This window comes from Arachis ipaensis, chromosome B7 (genome assembly GCF_059453495.1).
Source record: "Arachis ipaensis isolate K30076 ecotype BB chromosome B7, ASM5945349v1, whole genome shotgun sequence".
Taxonomy (NCBI): Eukaryota; Viridiplantae; Streptophyta; class Magnoliopsida; order Fabales; family Fabaceae; genus Arachis; species Arachis ipaensis.
The window spans coordinates 123,923,404-123,946,222 of NC_142442.1; the positions used below are offsets into that span (position 1 = coordinate 123,923,404).

At 34.9% G+C, this 22,819-nt stretch overlaps 1 protein-coding gene across 1 annotated transcript; it reads right to left on the minus strand.

Annotated features, from left to right (window-relative positions):
• Positions 1 to 955: 955 nt before the first annotated feature.
• Positions 956 to 12,505, minus strand: LOC148553995 (uncharacterized). Its single transcript, XM_088494940.1, has 5 exons — positions 12,379 to 12,505; positions 11,784 to 12,163; positions 11,090 to 11,663; positions 1,820 to 1,961; positions 956 to 1,724 (listed from the first exon to the last, which is right to left on the minus strand). The coding sequence occupies exons 1-5, from the start codon at positions 12,503 to 12,505 to the stop codon at positions 956 to 958; spliced, it is 1,992 nt and encodes a 663-aa protein (XP_088351066.1).
• Positions 12,506 to 22,819: the final 10,314 nt, after the last annotated feature.

The following is a 22,819-nucleotide window of genomic DNA, read 5'->3' on the forward strand; positions in this document are numbered from 1 at the left end:
GTCATCTTCTTCTTCTCTTTCCACTTCTACTCCTTCTGTATGCAAAAAGACATCAAGAGCCATTGCTGAACACTTTGCCTTGCTCTTCATCTTCTTAGGAATTGGTTGTTCTTCTAGTTGAATATTACTCCTCACTTGGTTATGGGAAGACCTCAAAAACCAGTTCATAACATTGTCTACAAGTGTTTTATTTCTCTCTTCCATTGAATTCTCCCTACTTTGTTTGTCTCCAATTTCTGAAATTTTTCTCTTAGGCTGTTGTGCTATTTTGGCTTGATTACTTCCTTTATCACCTTTGGTTATAAAATTTCGAACTAGTTTTGCAGCAGAAGATACGTCCTTCATTTCAAATTCTTTAACTTTTGCATGAGCTTGATACTTTTTTACCAGCCTTTTTCTCTTTGAAGTTGCTCCATTTTCCATTAAGTTGCTGTATAAAAATATTAAAACAGCCATAAAATATAATTGCATATGCATCTAATAAGGGGAAGAGGTTACAAGAGAACCACAAATATGAAAAACAAAATGAGGAGCAAATCAAGTAGTGAATCATAACAAACAATTACCAAATTCTATATCACAATATTAAGCAAATCAAGTTCAAAACTGCTACCATAAAGTGATAAATCTGACTTATATACCATAAAAGAGGGAAACAAGTCACTCAAAAGTCTTCGAAATCATATCCTTCACTCAAAAGGCAGAAAAATGCAGAAAAATTCAAAATACAGAAGAATTCAAAATGCAGAAAAATATGTCCCACACATAATCATAATCAAGATGTAGAAAAATTCAGAAAATCTAAGAAGCAACAATCAAAACCATGAAAACTTCAGAAAAATTGAAATAAAACCCCTAAAATTCTATATCACAATATTCAGCAAATCAAGTTGAAAACTGCTAACATAAAGCAATAAATCTGACTTATATACCATAAAAGAGGGAAACAAGTCACTCAAAAGTCTTCGGAATCATATTCTTCATCCGATCCTGTGTTATACTCTTGGGAAAAATAGACTTCTTTTGCGACATCGACCAGAACTTCATTCAAATCATTCCTTACCAAGTCTACTTCACCATCATCATTAGGTATAGAAGGAACCGTCGAATTATCAAATGGCTCATTTTCATAAGTATCTTCAGCATCAATGGCAACTTGATCACTTATGCTAAATAGGTCCCTTGGAACAGTCTTCATTACATAATGTTTATTTTTATCAAATGCATCTTGCACATAGAAGCATTGGTGCACTTGACATGCCAATACAAAAGGCTCTTCTTGATAGCACTTTTTGTTAAAGTGCACATATGTCGAGCCATAAGCATCTTTCCTAGCCTCAAACCAATCACATTTGAACAATGTAACCTTAAAATTTTTATAGTAGTCCAACTCAATGATATCATTCACTCTACCATAATAAGAAACGTTTTCATGAATTGGATTTGCATCCTTTGTGCTTGCAAAGCTTGTCGTTAATGCTACTAAAGTAACACCACTATTTTGTGTCTTGCATCTTACCTCACGTTGCCTAGTGTGAAATCTATATCCGTTGATAAAATAACTAGAATATCTTTTTGCACATTGGGTTGGTCCTCTAGAGAGCTCTTTTATCCAATTTGGAACATCATGCAGCAAAGCACGTGTTTTAAACCACGTAGGAAAGTTTTTGCTATGGTTTTTAGCTCTCATCCATCTTATTCCTTGTTGATAAGTCTCATGCTCACTAAAATCCAAAAGTTTAATATTTGTAAGTATAAAACAGACCTATCAAAATTTCTAATTAAAATACCAAAATATAGTAGAATTAGCATGATTTACCTAACATAGTCGTCTACTTTGTGACAATTCAATAATGTGTAGCTATGAACTTGCTCTCGAGACTTGTCATCAAGGAGAAAAGGTTCACCTTTCTTTGTTCCCAAAGGAACACCTCCTTTTGGAAATAGATTCGAAAATGCATCTGTAGTTTCCATCATAGAATTATTAGGTTCATCATTATTTCTGGGTTGTCTATTCAATTTTGTTTGGCCACCAGAATGTAAGTAACGCGAGCAAAATGTCAAACATTCTTCAACCAAATATGCCTCTGCAATAGATCCTTAAGGACGACTTCTGTTTCGAACATAGGACTTCAAAGTACACATGTATCTTTCTAGAGGATACATCCACCGAAATTGAACTGGACCTCCCAATCTCACTTCATTAGCCAAATGAATAGGCAAATGAATCATAATGTTGAAGAAAGAAGGAGGAAAGATCCTCTCTAATTGGCATAATGTTGCGACAATATCCTCTTCTAATTGATCTATCTCTTGTAATGTGATAGAATTTTGACACAATTGATGAAAAAATAAGCTAAGTCAAATCAAAGAAGCTGCAACTTGATCTGGAAGTATTCCTTTGATAGGAATTTGTAACAAATAGTGAAGTATGAAATAAGCATCATGAGTCTTATAACCAGATATTCTTCTCTCCAAAAGGTTCACATACCAAGAAATATTTGAAGCAGAGCCATCTGGCAACTTTGCTGTCTTCAAGACGTCACAAAAAATTGACTTTTCAGCATTGGTCATTGAGTAGCATGCCTTTGCCAGCTTCACCTTTTTCCTACCATTTGTTTTCTTGGGGTGAAGGTTCTTTGGAATGCCCATTTCTTGCAAGTCATATCGAGCATTTGTGTGATCTTTTGTCTTGCCAGAAATATCCAAGAGAGTTTGAAGAATGAATGATTGACGGTTTAGAATTCAGAATAAATTCCCGTTGCAAGTATAGTTTCTAAACCAAGCAATCATCCTTTCTTACAAACGTTTTGGTTGTCACAAGTAACAAACCCAATAAAATTTATAAACTGAAGTATTCAAACCTCGGGTCATCTTCTCAAGGAATTGCAGGGAGGTATTCTTATTATTAGTTATGGAAAACAGTGTTTTTGGGTTTTGAAAGGTTTAAACAAGGAAAATAAGTTGCAGGAATTAATAAATTAATATCTAATAAAACTCTTGGCAAGGTATGAAAATTCGGAAGTCCTATCCTAGTTATCCTTATGAGAATTGAGTTTAATCCCACTTAGTTAACCTTTACGAAAGCCAGGGAAAGTCAAGTGGACTAATTAGTTAGATCCCCAAGTCCTAGCCAACTCCTAAGGAAAGACTAGAGTTAGTGGAATTCAATTCAATTAGCAAAAATAACAATTAACAATCATGATAAGTTTGATAACTCAAGAGCCTCCAGTTAATCAATTAAAGCCAAGAATATAAAAAGCTAAATAAGAATAAAAAATCTGAAATACCTCAATTTATATTAAATAAAGAAAATCCTAACATGAATGGTTCATAAGCCAATTTGGCAACATAAGTAATTAAAAAAAATATTAAAGTATCTAAAAGTAAGAGAGAAATATAAATTAAAAGGAATATTGAACCTAAGAAGAAGTTGAAATAATAAGAAATCCTAAATCCTTTAAGAGGAATCCTAATCCTAAAACCTAAGAGAGAGGAGAGAACATCTCTCTCTAAAAACTACATCTAAATTATTAAAATTATGAATGATGATCTGTTATCTGATGAATGGATGTATTCTCCCACTTTATAGCCTCTAATCTGTGTTTTCTGGGCCGCAAACTGGGTCGAAAACAGCCCAAAAATCGCTGGAGAAGAAATCTGCCACGCTGATTTTTGTCACTGCGATGCATCAGCGTGGAGCACGCGTTCGCATTGCCTAGCTTTAGGAAAACTATGGCACATTATATATCAAATCTAAGCCCCGGACGTTAGCTTTCCAACGCAACTGAAAATGCATCGTTTGGACTTTTGTAGCTCAAGTTATGATCGTTTTAGTGTGAGAGGGTCAGGCTGACAGCTTTGCAGTTCCTTCAACTTCTTGTATTCCTTCCACTTTTGCATGCTTCCTTTCCATCCTCCAAGCCATTCTTACCATGTAAACTCTGAAATCACTTAACACACATATCAAGGCATCTAATGGTAATAAGAGAGGATTAATATTAGCAAATATAAGGCCAAAGAAGCATGTTTTCAATTATAGCACAAATTCTGGGAAGGAATTGTAAAACCATGCAAATAGTATGAATAAGTGGGTAAAGAGTTGATAAAAACCACTCAATTAAACACAAGATAAACCATAAAATAGTGGTTTATCAACCTCCCCACACTTAAACAATAGCATGTCCTCATGCTAAGCTCAAGAGAAGCTATAAAGGAGTGAAGAGGAATGATAGAGAGTATGCAATGCAACCTATCTATGTGAATGCAACTATATGCAAAATGTTTCTACCTGCTTGGTTAAAAGTAAATAAGTCCTCCAAGATAAATATGAATCAAATTCCACTAATTCAAATTACACAATAAAAGACAAGTAAACTTGTAAGAAGATAGCTCATGAAAGCAGGGAACATAGAATTAAGCACTGAACCCTTACTGGTAGTGTATATCACTCTAACTCTCAAGTGTCTAGGGTCAATCACTCTACTCTTCCCTAGTCATGCTTTCTCAACCTTGTTCTTCATCTAACCAATCAACAAATATTTAGTATACCAATGCAAACATCATGAGGTCTTTTCAGGGTTGTAATGGGGCTGAGGTAAAGGTAAGGATAAGTGAGCTAACAAAGTGAATCCTTGATTAGTCTAAGATTTCACCTAACATATACGTACTTTATATAATTTAAAATGCTTTACCTAGCTACCCAAATTTTTCCCACTTTTGTATTACATGCTCATGTATCAAACTTATTTTTGAATTTTGTCCCATGTGCATTGATTTTTTTTATTTTGCATTTGGGGTAATTCTATTTTTTTTGTATCCCCTTACTTAATCACTTGAAATTTTTTTTAATGCACATGGTAATTTAATTATTTTGATTTCACATGAGCATGCTTCCCAAATTTTCAAATAACTTATTCAATTTAATTTCCTTTTTTTCTATCATCCCATGTTCCCATAAAATTTTCCATACTTAAATTATACACAATATCTATCTTAAGCTAACCAAGGATTCAACTTGGGATTTTTAATTTATTTTTCTGCTTAAGGCTAGTAATGTGGTTATAAAATAGAAGGGGATTAAAAAGCTCAAAGTGGCTAACAAGGGTGACATAAAAGGGTAGGCTTATTTGGGACAAGTGAGTGAAAACAAGTAATGACCTTAATCATATGCAAGCATGTAAATACACTAAATAATGGACATATAGAGTGGAACAAAGTAAAGATTGCAATTATAGAGAAGAAAATACACAAGAATAAAAATTTATGGTTAAATAATATAACCATGTAAATAAGCTCAAAATCTCACGGGTTGTGTGTTCTTTGGCTCAAAAACCATGTTCCAAATACAACTTCAAACAAATTTAACACAAAAGTTTTAATTTAAATTAGTGAAATACTATAAAAATTTCTTGAAAAAGAAAATATTACTTCAACCAAGTAGTAACTAAATGCATAAAATCAAACAAACATGCAATTAAATATGCAAATGCAACAATGAACAAACAAAGAAAATAGAGTATTGGTGTTGAAAATAAGGTAACTAACCCCTGGAAGTCGGTATTAACCTCCCCACACTTAAATATTGCACTGTTCTCAGTGCATGCTAAGATGTGCAAGTGGATGGGGGTTGTGGTTCCTCAGCTGGGGCTCTTTTTTTGTTCCTTCCCTTGCCGGTGGTTTGGGAGTAGCTTTCTCTTTACCCTTCTTGGTGGCCATCCTGAAAAGGAAAAAGAAAGTAACTTTTAAAGCTAAGGGTTAGAGCAAGGAAGAGAGCGGAAAAGGTGGTAATCAATGCACAATAAAGAAGAATGACGTTAACACATGGTCATGACTACATGTGAAAAGTTCATCAATGGAAATATAGCAAGTGCATGTAATGACAATTAAATGCAAGATGTTTATTGGCATCCTGGCAAAGGCATGAGTAGCATAGATCAAGCATTCAATGTCCAAGTTAGATTACCAAGTCTTTCAAACTAACAACATGTTTGTAATAACAATTATATTTAAGTAATAAAATATAAGAAGGATTTTGTGAAAAGCAAGCATTTAGAGTAGTAGATAGAAAGAAATCGAAAAATAGTGCACAATGCCATACAGGCTTTTTCACAAATACATAACAAGCATGGTAAATAAGCTATTGAAAGTATTAAATTGAACATGCAAGCAACCCTTTAAAAGGTAATATATAATTGTCAAACAATTCCTTTAATAATCCACAAAAATATAGAAAATAATGGCCCAAATAAATTTCTAACACCAATTAAAATAATGCAATGAATGAATGGATGCAAATAAATTAAATGAAATAGAATGGAAGTGAAGGGGGATGAGAAGTTAAAGGGATAAAGTAAGAAAGAAAGAAGAAAGAAGGAAAGATAGAAGAAATTAGGATTAGAAAAGAAAAGATAAGATAATTGGCGCTGATTTGGATAAGTTGTACGGCGCAGGCGACGCGGACGCGTAGGGTACGCGTTCGCGCGAAAAGCGCATATATGAATCGACGCGGACGCGTGACTCGTTTTGTGCTACTGGCGCGAGGGCAGCCTCGCGTTCGCGCAACTCTCTGTTTGAAACTCTTTTTGCCAAATTTTTTGGTGACGCGGTTGCGTGGTTGACGCGATCGCGTGGATGGTCATTTTTGGAAAACGACGCGACCGCGTGGGGAACGCGTTCGCGTGGGAGGGCTTGGGCTTCCAGCACGAGTCCAGCCCCATTCCAGCCCAACATACTGCCATACACCCCTTTACGTCGATTTTACAGGGCCACGCATTCGCGTGGGTGACGCGGACGCGGGGGGAGGCATTTTTCCCACATGACGCGGACGCATCAACGAAGCGATCGCATGGATCAATTTGTGCCAAAGGCACGCCTCCAGCCACGCTCTCGCGTGACTCTCTGTTCACTTTTCTTTTCTTCCTAATGCACTTGTGACGCGGATGCGTCAGCGACGCTTACGCGTCACGTGCATTTTTTTTTGTTTTTTGTTTTTTTAATGCAAAATGCAAAATACAGAATGCAGTATGCAGATGTTATGAATAATTCCAGGTTCAATGAAATAAAATAAAATTCAAAAACAAACAAAACTAAATAAAATTATAATTGGAAAAGGAACGATCATACCATGCTGGGTTGTCTCCCATCTAGCACTTTTAGTTAAAGTCCTTAAGTTGGACATTTGATGAGCTTCCTGTTATGGTGGCTTGTGTTTGAATTCATCTAGGAATCTCCGCCAATGTTTGTAATTCCAATGGCCTCCGGGATCCCAAACTAGGTGCAGAAAGCCTTCAAGCAAGGTAAAGCAAGTGACAAGGCCCCAAGAGTGTTAATTTCTAGACTGAATTCCGGGGTCCCAGACCTTGCCTTTGCACCCGTCTTCTTGTTGACCATCTTTGTTCCAACCGGGTGGTAAGCATTCTGAATTCTCACTGAGGTATCCAAACAACTTTCTAGACCCATACAATTTAGTATTCTTCCAACCATGATACTTCAGTTTGGAGCATGCAACCATATTGAACCTTGCATGTCAATTCTTACCACTAACCATCTCCCTCTTACTCTTATAGCCACAAAGAGCTCTAAGTTGACCATCTGTCTCAAGTAAACCATATTCAAGTGGGATGAGAAAGCTAAGGGATATGAATTTTACCCACTTGAATGTTGTGAAGGATGATGGTGACTTAGGCGGAGAGGTCTCCAATGAACTTGCAAGCTCCACTCCCTTGTGCTCTTCTCTAACAACTTCCACCTCCTTGTAAGCTTCTTCAATTTCAACCTCTTCCTCTTGGTAACTTTCTTCCAATTCAATCTCCTCTTCACTGCTTTCCAAGGGCATGGGAGGTTGTGTTTCTTCTTCTTGAATCTCCATCTCTTGATCGACCTCTTCCAAGTCCTTAACCATGACATGCCTTGGAGGTTGTACACCCTCCTCAACATCAAATGCAATCGTCTTGGAAGGAGGCTCTATGTCTTGACTTTTCCATGGAGGTTCAGCATCTCCCAAGTCTTCAACCACTTCTTCCTCTTCAATAATTACTGCTTTGTCCAGTAGTTTTAATATAAAATCGTACTCATCTTTGATGATTTTCTTTCCATGACAACTCCTTTCAACTATTCTTTCATCTTCAAGGGTCTCTCCTATCTCCACATTTTGGGCCTCCTCTTGCTCACAAAATCAGACTCCTCCTTGATGTCTTCCTTCACTGATTCTTCAATCAATCCTTCAACTTCAAGGGTCTTTACTATCTTCACCTTTAGGGTCTCCTCTAGCTCCTTATGAAGTATGGATTTGCGAAGATGATCCCTTCTCTCTTGTTCCATGTCAATAGCATCATTGGGATCATGTTGCTCTTGGATTGATGGATGTGGGTTTTCTTTCATGGATGGTGGTGATGGGATGGAGAGATCATTCTGTGGTTGAAAAAGAAGTGCACTAGAGCTTGAGGGTTGATTGTTGAAGGTATTTGGTGGTCCGATTTGGGCGACGAGAGCTTGTATAGTAGAGTTTAGATCGGTAAGTGCTTTCTCCAAGGAGGTTTGAGGTGGATAGGAGGGTTCATTTGTTGGGAGAAAGGGTTCATGGTAGGAAGGTGGTTCATCTTGATAATGATAAGGAGATGGTGTATATTGAGGTAGTGGTTCATGAGAGTAGTTGCGTTGGAATGGGGGTGGTTCTGTGTATGGTTTCATTTGGCTCATAAGGTGGTTGGTATGGTGGATACGGGTTAGGGTCATATGGAGGTGAATAGTGGAAAGGGGCTTGTGAGTATGGTGGTCCAGAGTTGTGTTGAGGAGATGGTTCATAAGCATATGGCGGGACTTGTTGGTAACTACAAGGGGGTCCACCATAGTCATCATTTTGGTATGCATCACAGAATGGTTGTTGGTTATAGTGCATTGGAGGGGGTTGTTGCCAAGAGGGTTGATCAAATCCTTGTGGCTCCTCCCATCTTTGATTCTTCCAACCTTGATGCCTATTTTCATTATAGTTTCCATTCCTTACAACAACATTGGAACCAAACTTAAAGCGATGGGGGTGAGAACTCATAATAGCAAATAAAAATTTAAAATGAAAATAAAAACAAATCTAAATTAAAAGGTTATTGAAATTTAAATTTTGAATTTGAAAATTAAATTTTGAATTTTTGAAAAAGATTTAAATTTTTAAAAAGGTTTGATTTTTAAAATTTTGAATTTGATTTTTGAAATAAGATAAGGTTTTGAAAAAGATATGATTTTTGAAAAAAGATTTGAATTTTGAAATTTAAAACTAAGATGAGATAAGATAAAAATTTTAAAATAGAAATCTAAAATTTTTTTTTTTTGTAATTTTCGAAAAAAATCAATTAAAATAAAGAGAAAAGATATTTTTTTGAATTTAATGAGGAAAGAGAAAAACAATAAAATGACACCAAACTTAAAATTTTTAGATCAAAACGAAGAGAACAACTAAGAACAACTTGAAGGTCAAGATGAACACGAATAACCAAATAAAAACCAATAACCTCTTAATTTATGAAAAAGCAAAAATAAAAAAAAAATAAAAAAAAATAAACAAGCAAAAAGCAAATATTTACAATAACCAATAATAAGGCACACGTTTGTAATTCCCCGGCAACAGCGCCATTTTGAAGAACGAATGATTGACGGTTTAGAATTCAGAATATATTCCCGTTGCAAGTATAGTTTCTAAACCAAGCAATCATCCTTTCTTACAAATATTTTGGTTGTCACAAGTAACAAACCCAATAAAATTTATAAACCGAAGTATTCAAACCTCGGGTCGTCTTCTCAAGGAATTGCAGGGAGGTGTTCTTATTATTAGTTATGGAAAATAATGTTTTTGGGTTTTGAAAGGTTTGAACAAGGAAAATAAGTTGCAGGAATTAATAAATTAATATCTAATAAAACTCTTCGCAAGGTATGAAAATTTGGAAGTCCTATCCTAGTTATCCTTATGAGAATTGAGTTTAATCTTACTTAGTTAACCTTTACGAAAGCAAGGGAAAGTCAAGTGGACTAATTAGTTAGATCCCCAAGTCCTAGCCAACTCCTAAGGAAAGACTAGAGTTAGTGGAATTCAATTCAATTAGCAAAAATAACAATTAACAATCACAAATATAAAAAGCCAAGAATAATATGAAAAAGCGAAGAATATAAAAAGCTAAATAAGAATCATAAATCTGAAATACCTCAATTTATATTAAATAAAGAAAATCCTAACATGAATGGTTCATAAGCCAATTTGGCAACATAATTAATTAAAGAAAAGCATTAAAGTATCTGAAAGTAAAAGAAAAATATAAAGTAAAAGGAATATTGAAGCTGAGAAGAAGTTGAAATAATAAGTTGAAATAATAAGAAATCCTAAATCCTTTAAGAGGAATCCTAATCCTAAAACCTAAGAGAGAGGAGAGGACCTCTCTCTCTAAAAACTACATCTAAATTATTAAAATTATGAATGATGATCTATTGTCTGATGAATGGATGCATTCTCCCACTTTATAGCCTCTAATCTGTGTTTTCTGGGCTGCAAACTGGGTCGAAAACAGCCCAGAAATCGCTGGAGAAGAAATCTGCCACGCTGATTTTTGTCACTGCGACGCGTCCATGTGTAGCACGCGTTCGCGTCGCCTAGCCTCAGGGCAACTATGGCACATTATATATCAAATCTAAGCCCCGGACGTTAGTTTTCCAACACAACTAGAACCGCATCGTTTGGACCTCGGTAGCTCAAGTTATGACTATTTTAGTGCGAGAGGGTTAGGCTGACAGCTTTGCAGTTCCTTCAACTTCTTGTATTCCTTCCACTTTTGCATGCTTCTTTTCCATCCTCCAAGCCATTCTTGCCCTGTAAACTCTGAAATCACTTAACACACATATCAAGGCATCTAATGATAATAAGAGAGGATTAATATTAGCAAATATAAAGCCAAAGAAGCATGTTTTCAATCATAGCACAAATTCTGGGAAGGAATTGTAAAGCCATGCAAATAGTATGAATAAGTGGGTAAAGAGTTGATAAAAACCACTCAATTGAGCACAAGATAAACCATAAAATAGTGGTTTATCAGAGTTCTAAGAATACTATCAACTATGTTCTTTTCTATGTGCATCACATCTAAATTGTGTCGTGATGTGTTATACTGCCAATAAGGTAAATCAAAGAATATTGACCTCTTCTTCCATGAATCATCTTTCTTTGGTTTTAGCTTCCCAAATGAATTATCCACATACTCCAACTGACTTAAAGCTTCAGTACCCGACAATAATAGTGGAACTTGCCTATGTTCTACTTTTCCATTGAAAGATCTCTTGTTAGCTCTCCATGGATGATCCTCAGGCAAAAAGGCACGATGACCCATATAGCATGTCTTGCGACTATATTTAAGATAGTTAGAACAAGTCCCATGGTTACAACAAGGGCAAGCTAGCTTCCCTTTTGTACTCCAGCCAGATAGCATTGCGTAAGCCGAAAAATCACTAATTGTCCACATAAGAGCTGCATACATTTGGAAGGTTTCATTTTTTGATGCATCATATGTTTCCACCCCGACCTCCCACAACTTCTTCAACTCCTCGATGAAAGGTTGCAAGTAAATGTCTATATCATTTCCTGGTGACTTTGGTCCAGGGATTAGCAACGACAACATAAAGTATTCCTGTTTCATAGACATCCATGGCGGCAAATTATAAGCCATTTAAACAACATGCCACGTGCTCTAAGATATGCTCATGGTTCGATATGGATTGAATCTGTCACTTGACAAGCCAAGTCTCACATTACGGGGATCGAGAGCAAAATTTGTATGACGATTGTCAAAGTCCTTCCATGACTGCCCGTCAGCGGGATGCCTTAACTTCTCATCTTTTCTGCGTTCTTCATCATGCCACCTCATGCTTTTAGCTGTTGCTGAGCACATGAGTACTATTTGAAGCCTGGGAATTAGGGAAAAGTGTCGCATCGTCTTCACAGGAATATTGTGATATTTTTTTGAAGGTAAAACATCAGCTTCAACTAGAGGATGCACAATCCAACGAGAAGTGCCACATTCATGACAAGATGTGTCCTTCTCGTACTCTTTCCAATATAGCATGCAATCGTTCGGGCATGCGTCAATCTTTTTATAGTCAAGACCTAAGCCTCTCACCATAGTCTTGACTTTATTGAAAGAAGTAGAAATATTTAAGTTAGGAATAGCCTCTTTTAGCAACTCCAAGAGAGAAATAAAAGAGGAATTACTCTACCCATGTTGACACTTTAACAAGTATAGTCAGATAGAAAAGACAACGTAGAAAACCCATGGCAACTGGGATACAGTTCTTTGCTAGCCTCTTCAACCAAGTTATAGAACTTTTTTGCATCTTCATTCATACCTTCTTTTATCCCTTCCGCTTGTGCCACATCCCGAAATCTATCGTTCAACAAGGCGTCCATGTCGTCATACGAGTTAGTCTCACTCTCACTATCAATCTCACTATCGCTATCGCTATCAACATCCATGCCGACTACGCTTTTTCCATGATGAATCCATCTCGTATAACCATTAACGAATCCAAAGGCAATCAAATGAATATAAATTGTTTGTCTTTTGTGCCACAAGAAATTACAACACTTTGCACAAGGGCATAAGATTTCCTCTCCCTGCAGGTATCCGATGGAGTAAGCAAAGTCTAAGAAGTCATTGACACCATTACTAAACTCGGTTTTATCTCTCGGTAAATTCATCCAATCTTTTTCTAGGTCTTGAAAAACCTAATTATTCATATATTATTACTACTATTTAACTAATAAGCATATAAATAATAATGTTTATGCACAGTAAGTATATAAATTCATAAAAAAGGCACATAAAAATATTATTATTAAAATTAAGAAACAATGAAAAAGACACATAAAAGACATTCAACATGGAAAAAAAACTGCACAAAGCTCATAATATACATATGAAAACATACAAGTATAAGTAAGATAAAAAAACTTACGGAGTCATGGCTCAACAAATTGCAATCTTCAAGTCCTAGAATGTCCATCAATGTTCCTCAAACTCCTCTAAAGCAATCTTTCTGTATAACAGAGGAAAATATCAAATTTACATTACTCAATCAAAGTGGAAAACAGAAAAATCAAGAACACAAGTACGGGCACAGCAATATGATTCAGAAGAATAAATAAGGTCTGAATTGTGATATATCTTTTCCTCCAACATGAAATTTGGCCATCAGTTGGAAAAAAGATAAAAATATACTGACTTACGTTACATAAATCTTTAGAAGTCCAATAAATATAACAAGAACAATGAACATCAGCATATTTTGCAATTCTACTAATGTTAGTAGAAATCATGGTTGTATTTTATAATATAAAATTGGATGAACCTTGGAATTTTCAGTCATATTCTAAATCAGGATGATGATTGATGATATTAGCTGGCTACAATAACCCAAAAGTATGAAACTATAGCCATAGCATTTACCACAGAAATTTAGAGAATTCTGACAAGAAGAAAAGTAATCGTGAAATCATATAGAGGATGTACCTTAACATTTTTTGTAGATCCTCGTATTTTTCCCCAGGAAACAGCTTCAAAAATCAGAATTATTAAGCCCCAAAAATTAAGATTCAATGCATTCAGAAATTCATAATCAAAATGCAGAAAAATTCAGAAAATCCTAAGAAGCAACAATCAGAACCATGAAAACTTCAAAAAAATTGAAATAAAACCCCTAAAATTAGAATTATTAAGAAGCCCCAAAAATTAAGATTCAATGCATTCAGAAATTCATAATCAAAATGCAGAAAAATTCAAAAAACCCTAAGAAACAACAATCAGAACCATGAAAACTTTAGAAAAATTAAAATAAAACCCCTAAAACCAGAATTATTAAAAAGCCCCAAAAATTAAGATTCAATTCATTCAGAAATTCATAATCAAAATGCAGAAAAATTCAGAAAACCCTAAGAAGCAACAATCTGAACCATGAAAACTTCAGAAAAATTGAAATAAACCCTTAAAATCAGAATTATTAAGAAGCCCCAAAAATTAAGATTCAATGCATTCAGAAATTCATAATCAAAATGCAGAAAAATTCAAAAAACCCTAAGAAGCAACAATCAGAATCATGAAAACTTCAGAAAAATTGAAATAAAACCCCTAAAACCAGAATTATTAAGAAACTCCAAAAATTAAGATTCAATTCATTCAGAAATTCATAATCAAAATGTAGAAAAATTCAGAAAATCCTAAGAAGCAACAATCTAAACCATGAAAACTTCAGAAAAATTGAAATAAAACCCCTAAAATATGAATTATTAAGAAGCCCCAAAAATTAAGATTCAATGCATTCAGAAATTCATAATCAAAATGCAGAAAATTTCAGAAAACCCTAAGAAGCAACAATCTGAACCATGAAAACTTTAGAAAAATTGAAATAAAACCCCTAAAATCAGAATTATTAAGAAGCCCCAAAAATTAAGATTCAATGCATTCAGAAATTCATAATCAAAATACAGAAAAATTTAGAAAATCCTAAGAAGCAACAATCAGAACCATGAAAACTTCAGAAAAATTGAAATAAAACCCCTAAAATCAGAATTATTAAGAAGCCCCAAAAATTAAGATTTAATGCATTCAGAAATTCATAATCAAAATGCAGAAAAATTCAGAAAACCCTAAGAAGCAACAATCTGAACCATGAAAACTTTAGAAAAATTGAAATAAAACCCCTAAAATTAGAATTATTAAGAAGCCCCAAAAATTAAGATTCAATGCATTCAGAAATTCATAATCAAAATACAGAAAAATTTAGAAAACCCTAAGAAGCAACAATCAGAACCATGAAAACTTCAGAAAAATTGAAATAAAACCCCTAAAATCAGAATTATTAAGAAGCCCCAAAAATTAAGATTTAATGCATTCAGAAATTCATAATCAAAATGAAGAAAAATTCAGAAAACCCTAAGAAGCAACAATCAGAACCTTGAAAACTCCAAAAAAATTGAAATAAAACCCCTAAAATCAGAATTATTGAGAAGCCCAAAAAATTAAGATTCAATGCATTCAGAAATTCCATTTTCATACTAAAATTCAGAACATTCCCAATCTTCATTCACAATTAATGCATTCAGAAATTTCATTCCATAGTAAAATTTAGAAGCTTTCTTACCAACCTGATGTTGAAAAAAATCTAAGTAAGAAGCAAAAGATGACTCTATACTTGATATATGCTTCCAATTTTGTTTTATCTAGTTCACGAAAACAAGAAAAAGTGAAAAAGCAATAAGAAAAGTTCAGACCGCAAGTTAATTGCTTGAATTCATCTTCAACTGTAGTCAATACTGGTGGTTCATTGCGTGAAGGTACTGGACAATTGTAAGTATCACACCTGGTCTCATCAAGTGCAAACTGCTTCTTTCCATACCTTAACACAGCTTTTAAAACAGAAGTTGCAAGAAAAATATAATAGTGGGAATTTGTTTAACTAGGGTAAAAAAGATGGAACTAAAAAAGCACCAGGAAGATGTTGATCCACATGAAAACTTCAGAAAAATTGAAATAAAACCCCTAAAATCAGAATTATTACGAAGCCCCAAAAATTAAGATTCAATGCATTCAGAAATTCTATTTTCGTACTAAAATTCAGAACATTCCCAATCTTCATTCACAATCAATGCATTCAAAAATGTCATTCCATAGTAAAATTTAGAAGCTTTCTTACCAATAAGCAGAGGAGGAGGAGGGGGGTTACAGCTGCGTGTAGTATTATGAGACCTTGCGAAGAGGAGAAGGCGAGACAGGGGAAGAAGTGGAAGCGGGAGAAGGAGAGGGGTTTCTCGAAGAAGACCCTGTACGTGGAGCCAAGACAGGAAGAGAAGGAGTCATAGAGTAGCGTGCGTGGAGGAGAGCACCGTGCCGACGCCCGTGGAGGAGAGCACCGCGCAGAAGCCCGTGGAGGAGAGAAACATGATGACGACCATGAAAGGGAGCACCGCACCATCACCGTTTGGAGTGGACAGCACTGCGATTGAGAGCCGCGATCGGTGGAGGGTGTGTGGCCGTCTGTGTGGTTCGTTTGAAATGTTAGGGTTATGGTGTGATGAAGCTAAGTGATGAAGGAAGTGATGAACTGATGAAGAAATTGTGTCTTTTCTTTCTTTTTTTTTCTAAGTTATTTAATTGGAAAATAATTGGTGGGAATATGAAAAGTTTTCCTCTAAAATTTGTAACTGTGAATAATTTTAGGCAACTTTTTATAAATGTTATTTATTCAATTTTTTTTATAACTTTTATAAAATATTGTATTTTTATTTAAAAATGTTGTCTTAAATATTTTATATTGTAACATTTTTTGAGTGTTGTTTTAGATATCAAAGACAACAATTTTTGTGGGTGGCAAAAAATTTGGTTATCTTAGCCTTATTCAAAGGTAACTCGTCAAAAATATTGTCTTTGCCTATCTAAGGCAACTTTTGTTAAATGTTGCTTCGAATAAGGGTTACCTTAGGCCAAAAATGTTGTAGTGAAAGGGAGAGAGGAGGAGGAGAGAACTCCTTAATTTTGGAGAAAATTTTTTTATTTCAATTGCAATGAATTAGAAGTGATATGTGGTACATTATTTTGGTTGTAAAATTAGTAATATACAATAGATAATAGATTGGTCACTGTATTTTTATATGTATCCAAATACAAAAATACAAAAATTAAAAAATCAATCTCAATCTCACTTTCACTCGTACATACGCACTCCTCCCTTGCCACCTCCTCTACTCGCACCCCCAATTTTCTCTTTGTTTCACCCCTTGTCATTTTCTTCTCACTTTCTCTGCGTTATTAAACTATAATCAAACAAAATTTTTTCGTCTTCTCTGTGTCTTTCATGCTTTTTTATTTCAATAAATATGAATGATAATTAGCACAAATTTGATGAAGAGGATCAAGATCCTTTCCATTTAATATAGACAACTAGAATCAAATGATTAACCAATCTCCAGTTTAAAAATCATTGTAGAATGTAATAGTCTTTTTTATAACATGTTGAAAATGTAGTAAGTAATATATTACTATCTAATAATGTGCAAAATAAAAATGTTAATAGAGATCATAAGACACAATTAAACAACATATATATCAATTTTAGTCATAACATCTGTACTAGAGCTTAAGGATTTGTTTGGATAAACTTTTAAGAAAAAATCTTTTTTTGAGTTATCTTTTTTTAAGAGATATTTTAGAAAAGTAAAAATAATTTTATGTTTAAATATCTAATGCAAAAAAAATCTTTTTATCTATAAATTATGTTTGGGTATAACAATATAAAAATATTTTTTGTTTATTTATTATGTAAAAAATATCTTTTTTTTTTAAAAAAAGAATCTTTTAAAAAAGATGTAAATTGTAGCTTTTCAAAAAGATATTTTTTTTTAAAATTTTTTTAGTACTTTTACTTTTACTATTAGAAATTTGCCAAGCACGCTAAAAAGTAAAAAAAAAGGATATTTTTCGTTGAAAAAAACTTTTTCTATCAACTTAATGGCACACAAACAAGCACTAAAAATTCCATAGGATTATTATTTTTAGTTGCACGAACTACAAAATAAAAAAATAAAACCCTAGAATAAAAAAGAATTATAAAGGACTAAAATTAATGGATTATTGATAAGATAATGATAATTGAAACATAATGGATTAAGTGGATTGATGAATGGAGAAGAGAAAAAAAAAGCGCACACCAAAGAGAAGGAAGCATTGTAGAAAGCATGCAATGCATAGAAGGAAGCACACAAGGCAAATAGGAAAGTGTTCAAAGCAGAGAAGAAAGCGGACAAAGAAAAAAGCGCATAGAGAAGCGATGAGAGACCTAGGTTTTTTACTAGTGAAAGTTGTGGGTGGGTTGAGTGATTTTGTTTCAATGCAAGAAGAATTTGTTAAGTGATTGATGTATGTTGTATTTTCATCGAGTATTTTCAGTGACTGCCATATTCAATAAAAGCACCAAATGGAAGGATGATAGTTGAGGTTGAAATTTTATTGAATCAAAACAGAGCAATTACAAAAGGGATAGAGAGTGTAAATTCAATGCAACAGTAAGTGAAGTAACTATAATGGTATATGTATGGGAATTCAAAGGAAGTAAAATTAAACATAGAATATATATAAATCTTGCAAGAATCCCCAATAAACAAAGAACCTGACAGAACAAAAGAAAAAGGAAAAAAATTAGAGAAGAATAGAGAAAAAAATTGAAGAGACGAAGAGGTTCCAGAAGAAAGAGAGAAATTACCACAACAATGCTACCATGAGAATCCCTCCAACCTCTTATTTGTAGTCTTCTCTCTCATGCTTCTTCTAAGGCCTTGATTCATTGCATCTGCTGCCACCTATCTATTTGTTATAACCAATTCTTCATCCCCACTATTTGACAGCAATCCTTCTTCATTCCTAACTAACTCTACATGACCATTATTCATGTTACCCTCCTTGCCTTTGTTCATGACATTACTCCCCCTTGAACGTCATCCTTGCCCTCAAGGTTGAAATGAGGATAGTCTCTGAAGAAGGTTGTAGTAGGTTTTCACGTAGTCTCTATCCGAGGACCTTCATCCACTGTACTTTAAGCTACTATATCTCAAATCCATCTTTGAGGAACGATCTGCATTCAATGACTTGAGTAGGTTCCAAGAGTGGCCCTACTTCTGCAGTTTGGAGCGGCAATGGCATGTACTAAGTGTCTAGCTCCCCACCGAAATGCTTGAGAGCCAAGATGTGAAAAATATTACGAATTTTTGCCATCTCTGGGAGAGCCAATTTATATGTCACAGTACTAAGTTTCTGAATAATATGAAAAGGTCCAAAATAATGCATCCTCAGTTTCTGATGTTTTCTTAATGCCAATGAATGCTGCCAATACGGTTGTAATTTTACCAACACCAAATTTCCTTCTTCAAATTTCATCTGTCTCCAGTGTCGATCCGCGAAGGCTTTCATGAATTGCTGAGACCTATTGAGGTTAAATTTGAGGTGATCAAGCAACTGATCCCTAGCCAGTAATAATTCTTAGAGGAAAACTTCATCTTCTTGGCAGACTTCATAGTGCACGAGAAAAGGACGATCTCTACCAAACAAAGCCTTATAAGGTGTCATCTTGGTGCTGCTGTGCACCGACGTATTGTACCAATACTATGCTCAAGGGAGCATCTCAAGCCAGCGCCTGGGGTTATCGAAACAAAAGCACTTTAAGTACATCTCCAATGTCTTGTTCACTACTTCACTCTGCTCATCTTTTTCAGGATGATATGCAGAGCTCATGGCTAAGGTGGTTCCTTGTGACTTGAACAATTGTTGCTAAAATCTACTCACAAAGACTTTATCCTGATCGGAGACAATATACTTATGAAATCCAAGGAGCATCACAATGTGCTTAATAAAGACATTAGCCACGGTCTTGCTGCTAAAATCCGATTTGATTGGAAGAAAATAGGCAAATTTGGTGAGACGATCAACAACTACCATGATGACGGTGTGCCCATTGCTTGGAGGTAAAGATGTAATGAAGTCCATACAAATATCCTCCCAAATACAAGAAGAAATTGAAAGAGATTGGAGGAGACACGCTGGGTTTCTAGATTCAATTTTGGCCTGTTGGCATGTAAAACAAGATAATACATGACCATGAATATCTTTTTGCATGTTAGGCCTGTAAAATTGAGAGAATCTCTACTATTTTTGCAATTCTTGAATGGCCACCAATCGGACTATCATAATACTCATGAAGAATCAACTTGATGAGATTGCTAATTCGTGGAATAACAACTCTATTTTTTCATAGGAGAATACCATTGTTGCAAGTATAATTGGGGTCCGTCGTAGAATTGTTGTTGCAGTTTAACAAATACTCATGCAAGTTGGCATCCCTTGTGAGCTCCTCCCTCAAAGTGACTAACTAATCAGCTTTTAGACTAGACCATGCAGCAAAACAACAATGTGACAAGGCATCCGTTGCAACATTTTCTTTTTCTGATTTATATTGAATTTCAAAATCATACCCCAAAAGCTTGTGCACCCACTTTTGTTGCTCCAGAGTGCTTAGAGTTTGATCCATCAATGATCTAAGATTCTGTTGGTCTATCCTAATAATAAACTTCTTTTCCAGAAGGTAGTGACAAAATTTTGTAACAGCCTCTGTGATAGCATAGAATTCCCTAGTGTACGCCGATTGCCGCTGCATCGAAGTGGAGAGTTTCTTGGAAAAATATGCGATGGGATGCTTCTCCTGTGATAAAACAGCACCAACACCAGTGCTAGAAGCATCGATTTCTAATTCAAAAGGAAGAGTAAAGTTGGGAAGAGACAACACTGGTTGAGAAGTAATAGCACCCTTGAGAGCATTAAAAGCCACATATGCTTGAACACTCCACTAAAAAGCATCCTTCCTAAGTGAATTTGTGAGGGGTGAGGCAATTGAAGCATAATTTTTGATAAACCGGCGATAGTAGCTGGTCAACCCCAAAAATTCCCACAGGTGCTTGACACTAGTCAGAGGAGGCCAATCAACCATAGCCTTAACATTCTCTTTATCCATATGCATCCCGTTTCCTGAAATTGTATGACCAAGGTAATCAATTTCAGAAGTGCCAAAGAGACACTTAGAGGGTTTAGCATATAAAGTTTCTTGTTATAACAAGCGTAGCATAGTCTCCAGGACTGCGTTTGTTTCTGAGAACAAGATAAGACAAGACACTAAGAACAAGACATAAAGGACAGAGACACAAAATTTTGTGTTCTTGTATTCTGTTTGGTGATAAACTAGAACAAATTATGAAAATTCAATTTATTCTCATTTTTTTCATTCAAAAAATTTGAGACGAAAAATATAATAATAAAAAATATAATTATGAAAAATTAACTAGAATAATAAAAGAAAAACTGAAAAATAAGGTGTGTCCCTTGTTAGTGTCAATTAGTGTCTCTAGACACATTGTCTCGATCCATGTCTCCTCTGTCAAATACAATTTTGTATCTTTATGTCCATGTCTCAATGTCCTGTCTCAGTAAACAAACGCAGCCCAGATATTGCAAATGTTGATACCAAGAGGGGCTATATACCAAGATGTCATAAAAAAACCAAGACAAATTTATGCAAATAAGGCCGAAAGATATCATTCATTAGGCTCTGAAAAGTAGCAGATGCATTTGTCAAATCAAATGGCATTACAAGCCATTTTAGTGTCTGTGGTGGGTTCTAAAAGTAGTCTTAAATCTATCTTCAGGTTTTACCAAAATCTAATGGTAACCAGAACGAAGGTCTAACTTTGAAAACACATTTGCACCAAACAATTCATTGACTGTAGGAATAGGAAAACTATCCTTAACTGTAATATTATTCAATGCTTTGTAATTTGTGCAAAAACGTCATGTACCATCCTTTTTCTTAACAAATAAAATGGGAGAAAAAAAGGACTTTTGCTAGGTTCAATTATACCTTCATTTAACATCTGTTGCACCATCAATTCAATATGTGCCGTTTAGCTGTGGAGGTATCTGTATGGTCTCATTTTGAATGAGGGGGATAATATGATCGTCGGCCTGTAGAGGCAGCAACTCCACTGGTTGTGCGAAACACTAGCATATGTGTGTGCAACAGCAGGACTAGTTTCGGTGCTAGATGCTCAGGTAGTTGCAAGGGAGGGGTTGTCTGGTCATCAAACTTCTAAACCTGAAGAGTAAATGCAATTGCGATCGAATCCGTGTTCACCAATCATCAAATATGGTGGAAGTGGGCTAGAGTTGGTACTGAGGACATGTCACTGATAAACCCCATTTGTAGGGTTTATCTTGTGCTTGATTTAGGGAATTTTATAACTTTTTACCCACATTTATCCAATGAAATAGCATGGTTTTATAACTTCTCCTTTAATTGTGCTTAAGGGTGAAAACATATTTTTAGGTCTTAAAATAGCTAAATCTAATTCACCTTGATTCTATTAGATGCCTTGATATATTTGTTAAGTGATTTCAGATTTAGGAGGCAAAGATTGGATCAAGGGAATGAAGGAAAAACATGTAAAAATGGAGAACTCATGAAGAAATGAAGGAATCGCAAAAGCTGTCAAGCCGACCTCTTCGCACTCAATCGACCATAACTTGAGCTACAGAGGTCTAAATGATGCGGTTCCAGTTGCGTTGGAAAGTTAACATCCGGGGCTTCGAAATGATATAAGATTTGTTATAGTTGCATCGCGGATAGGTGCGCGCATGCGCATGGTACACGTCTGCGCCGATGGGTGCACACAATTCACTTAATGCAACTCATGGCCAGCGATTTTAGATGCCTTGTGGGCCCAATCCAACTAATTTTTGATACTATTTAAGCCAAGGATTGAAGGAAAATTAACATACTTTGATCATTAGTCATATTTTAAGCTCTAGAAGTAGTTAGAGTTAGTTTCTAGAGAGAGAAGCTCTGTCTTCTCTCTAGGATTAGGATTAGATTTTAGATCTAGAATTCCTTAGATCTAGGTTTAATTCATGCTTTGATTTACTTTTCCTTTACAAATTCTTGTTCCTCTACTCTTCCTCTCTCTAATTTTGTATTTCATCCTTGTAATTGCTTACTTTGTTGTTGATGCACTCTTTCTTCTTCTATTTTTCCTTCAATGCAATTTGAGGTAATTCATTTAGATCTTGTTTTCTTTAATTGTTGTTGTTGATTTCTTACATTCAATTGTTGTTAGATTTTATTCTTGTTGATTGATTTACTATGCTTTATTCTTTTGCCTTCCAAGTGTTTGATAAAATTCTTGAGAAGGTGTTAGAATAGA

Bases quoted from the DNA above. Each gene is read 5' to 3' on its own strand.
- LOC148553995 (XM_088494940.1), bottom strand. From the start codon at position 12,505: ATGGATGTTGATAGCGATAGCGATAGTGAGATTGATAGTGAGAGTGAG. The intron at 12,164-12,378 runs GTATGAATGAAG...CTTTCAATAAAG, and splicing joins AGCGGAAGGGATAAAAGAAG to TCAAGACTATGGTGAGAGGC. The intron at 1,962-11,089 runs GTATTCTTAGAA...TGGAAACTACAG, and splicing joins AGAAAAGAACATAGTTGATA to ATGCATTTTCGAATCTATTT.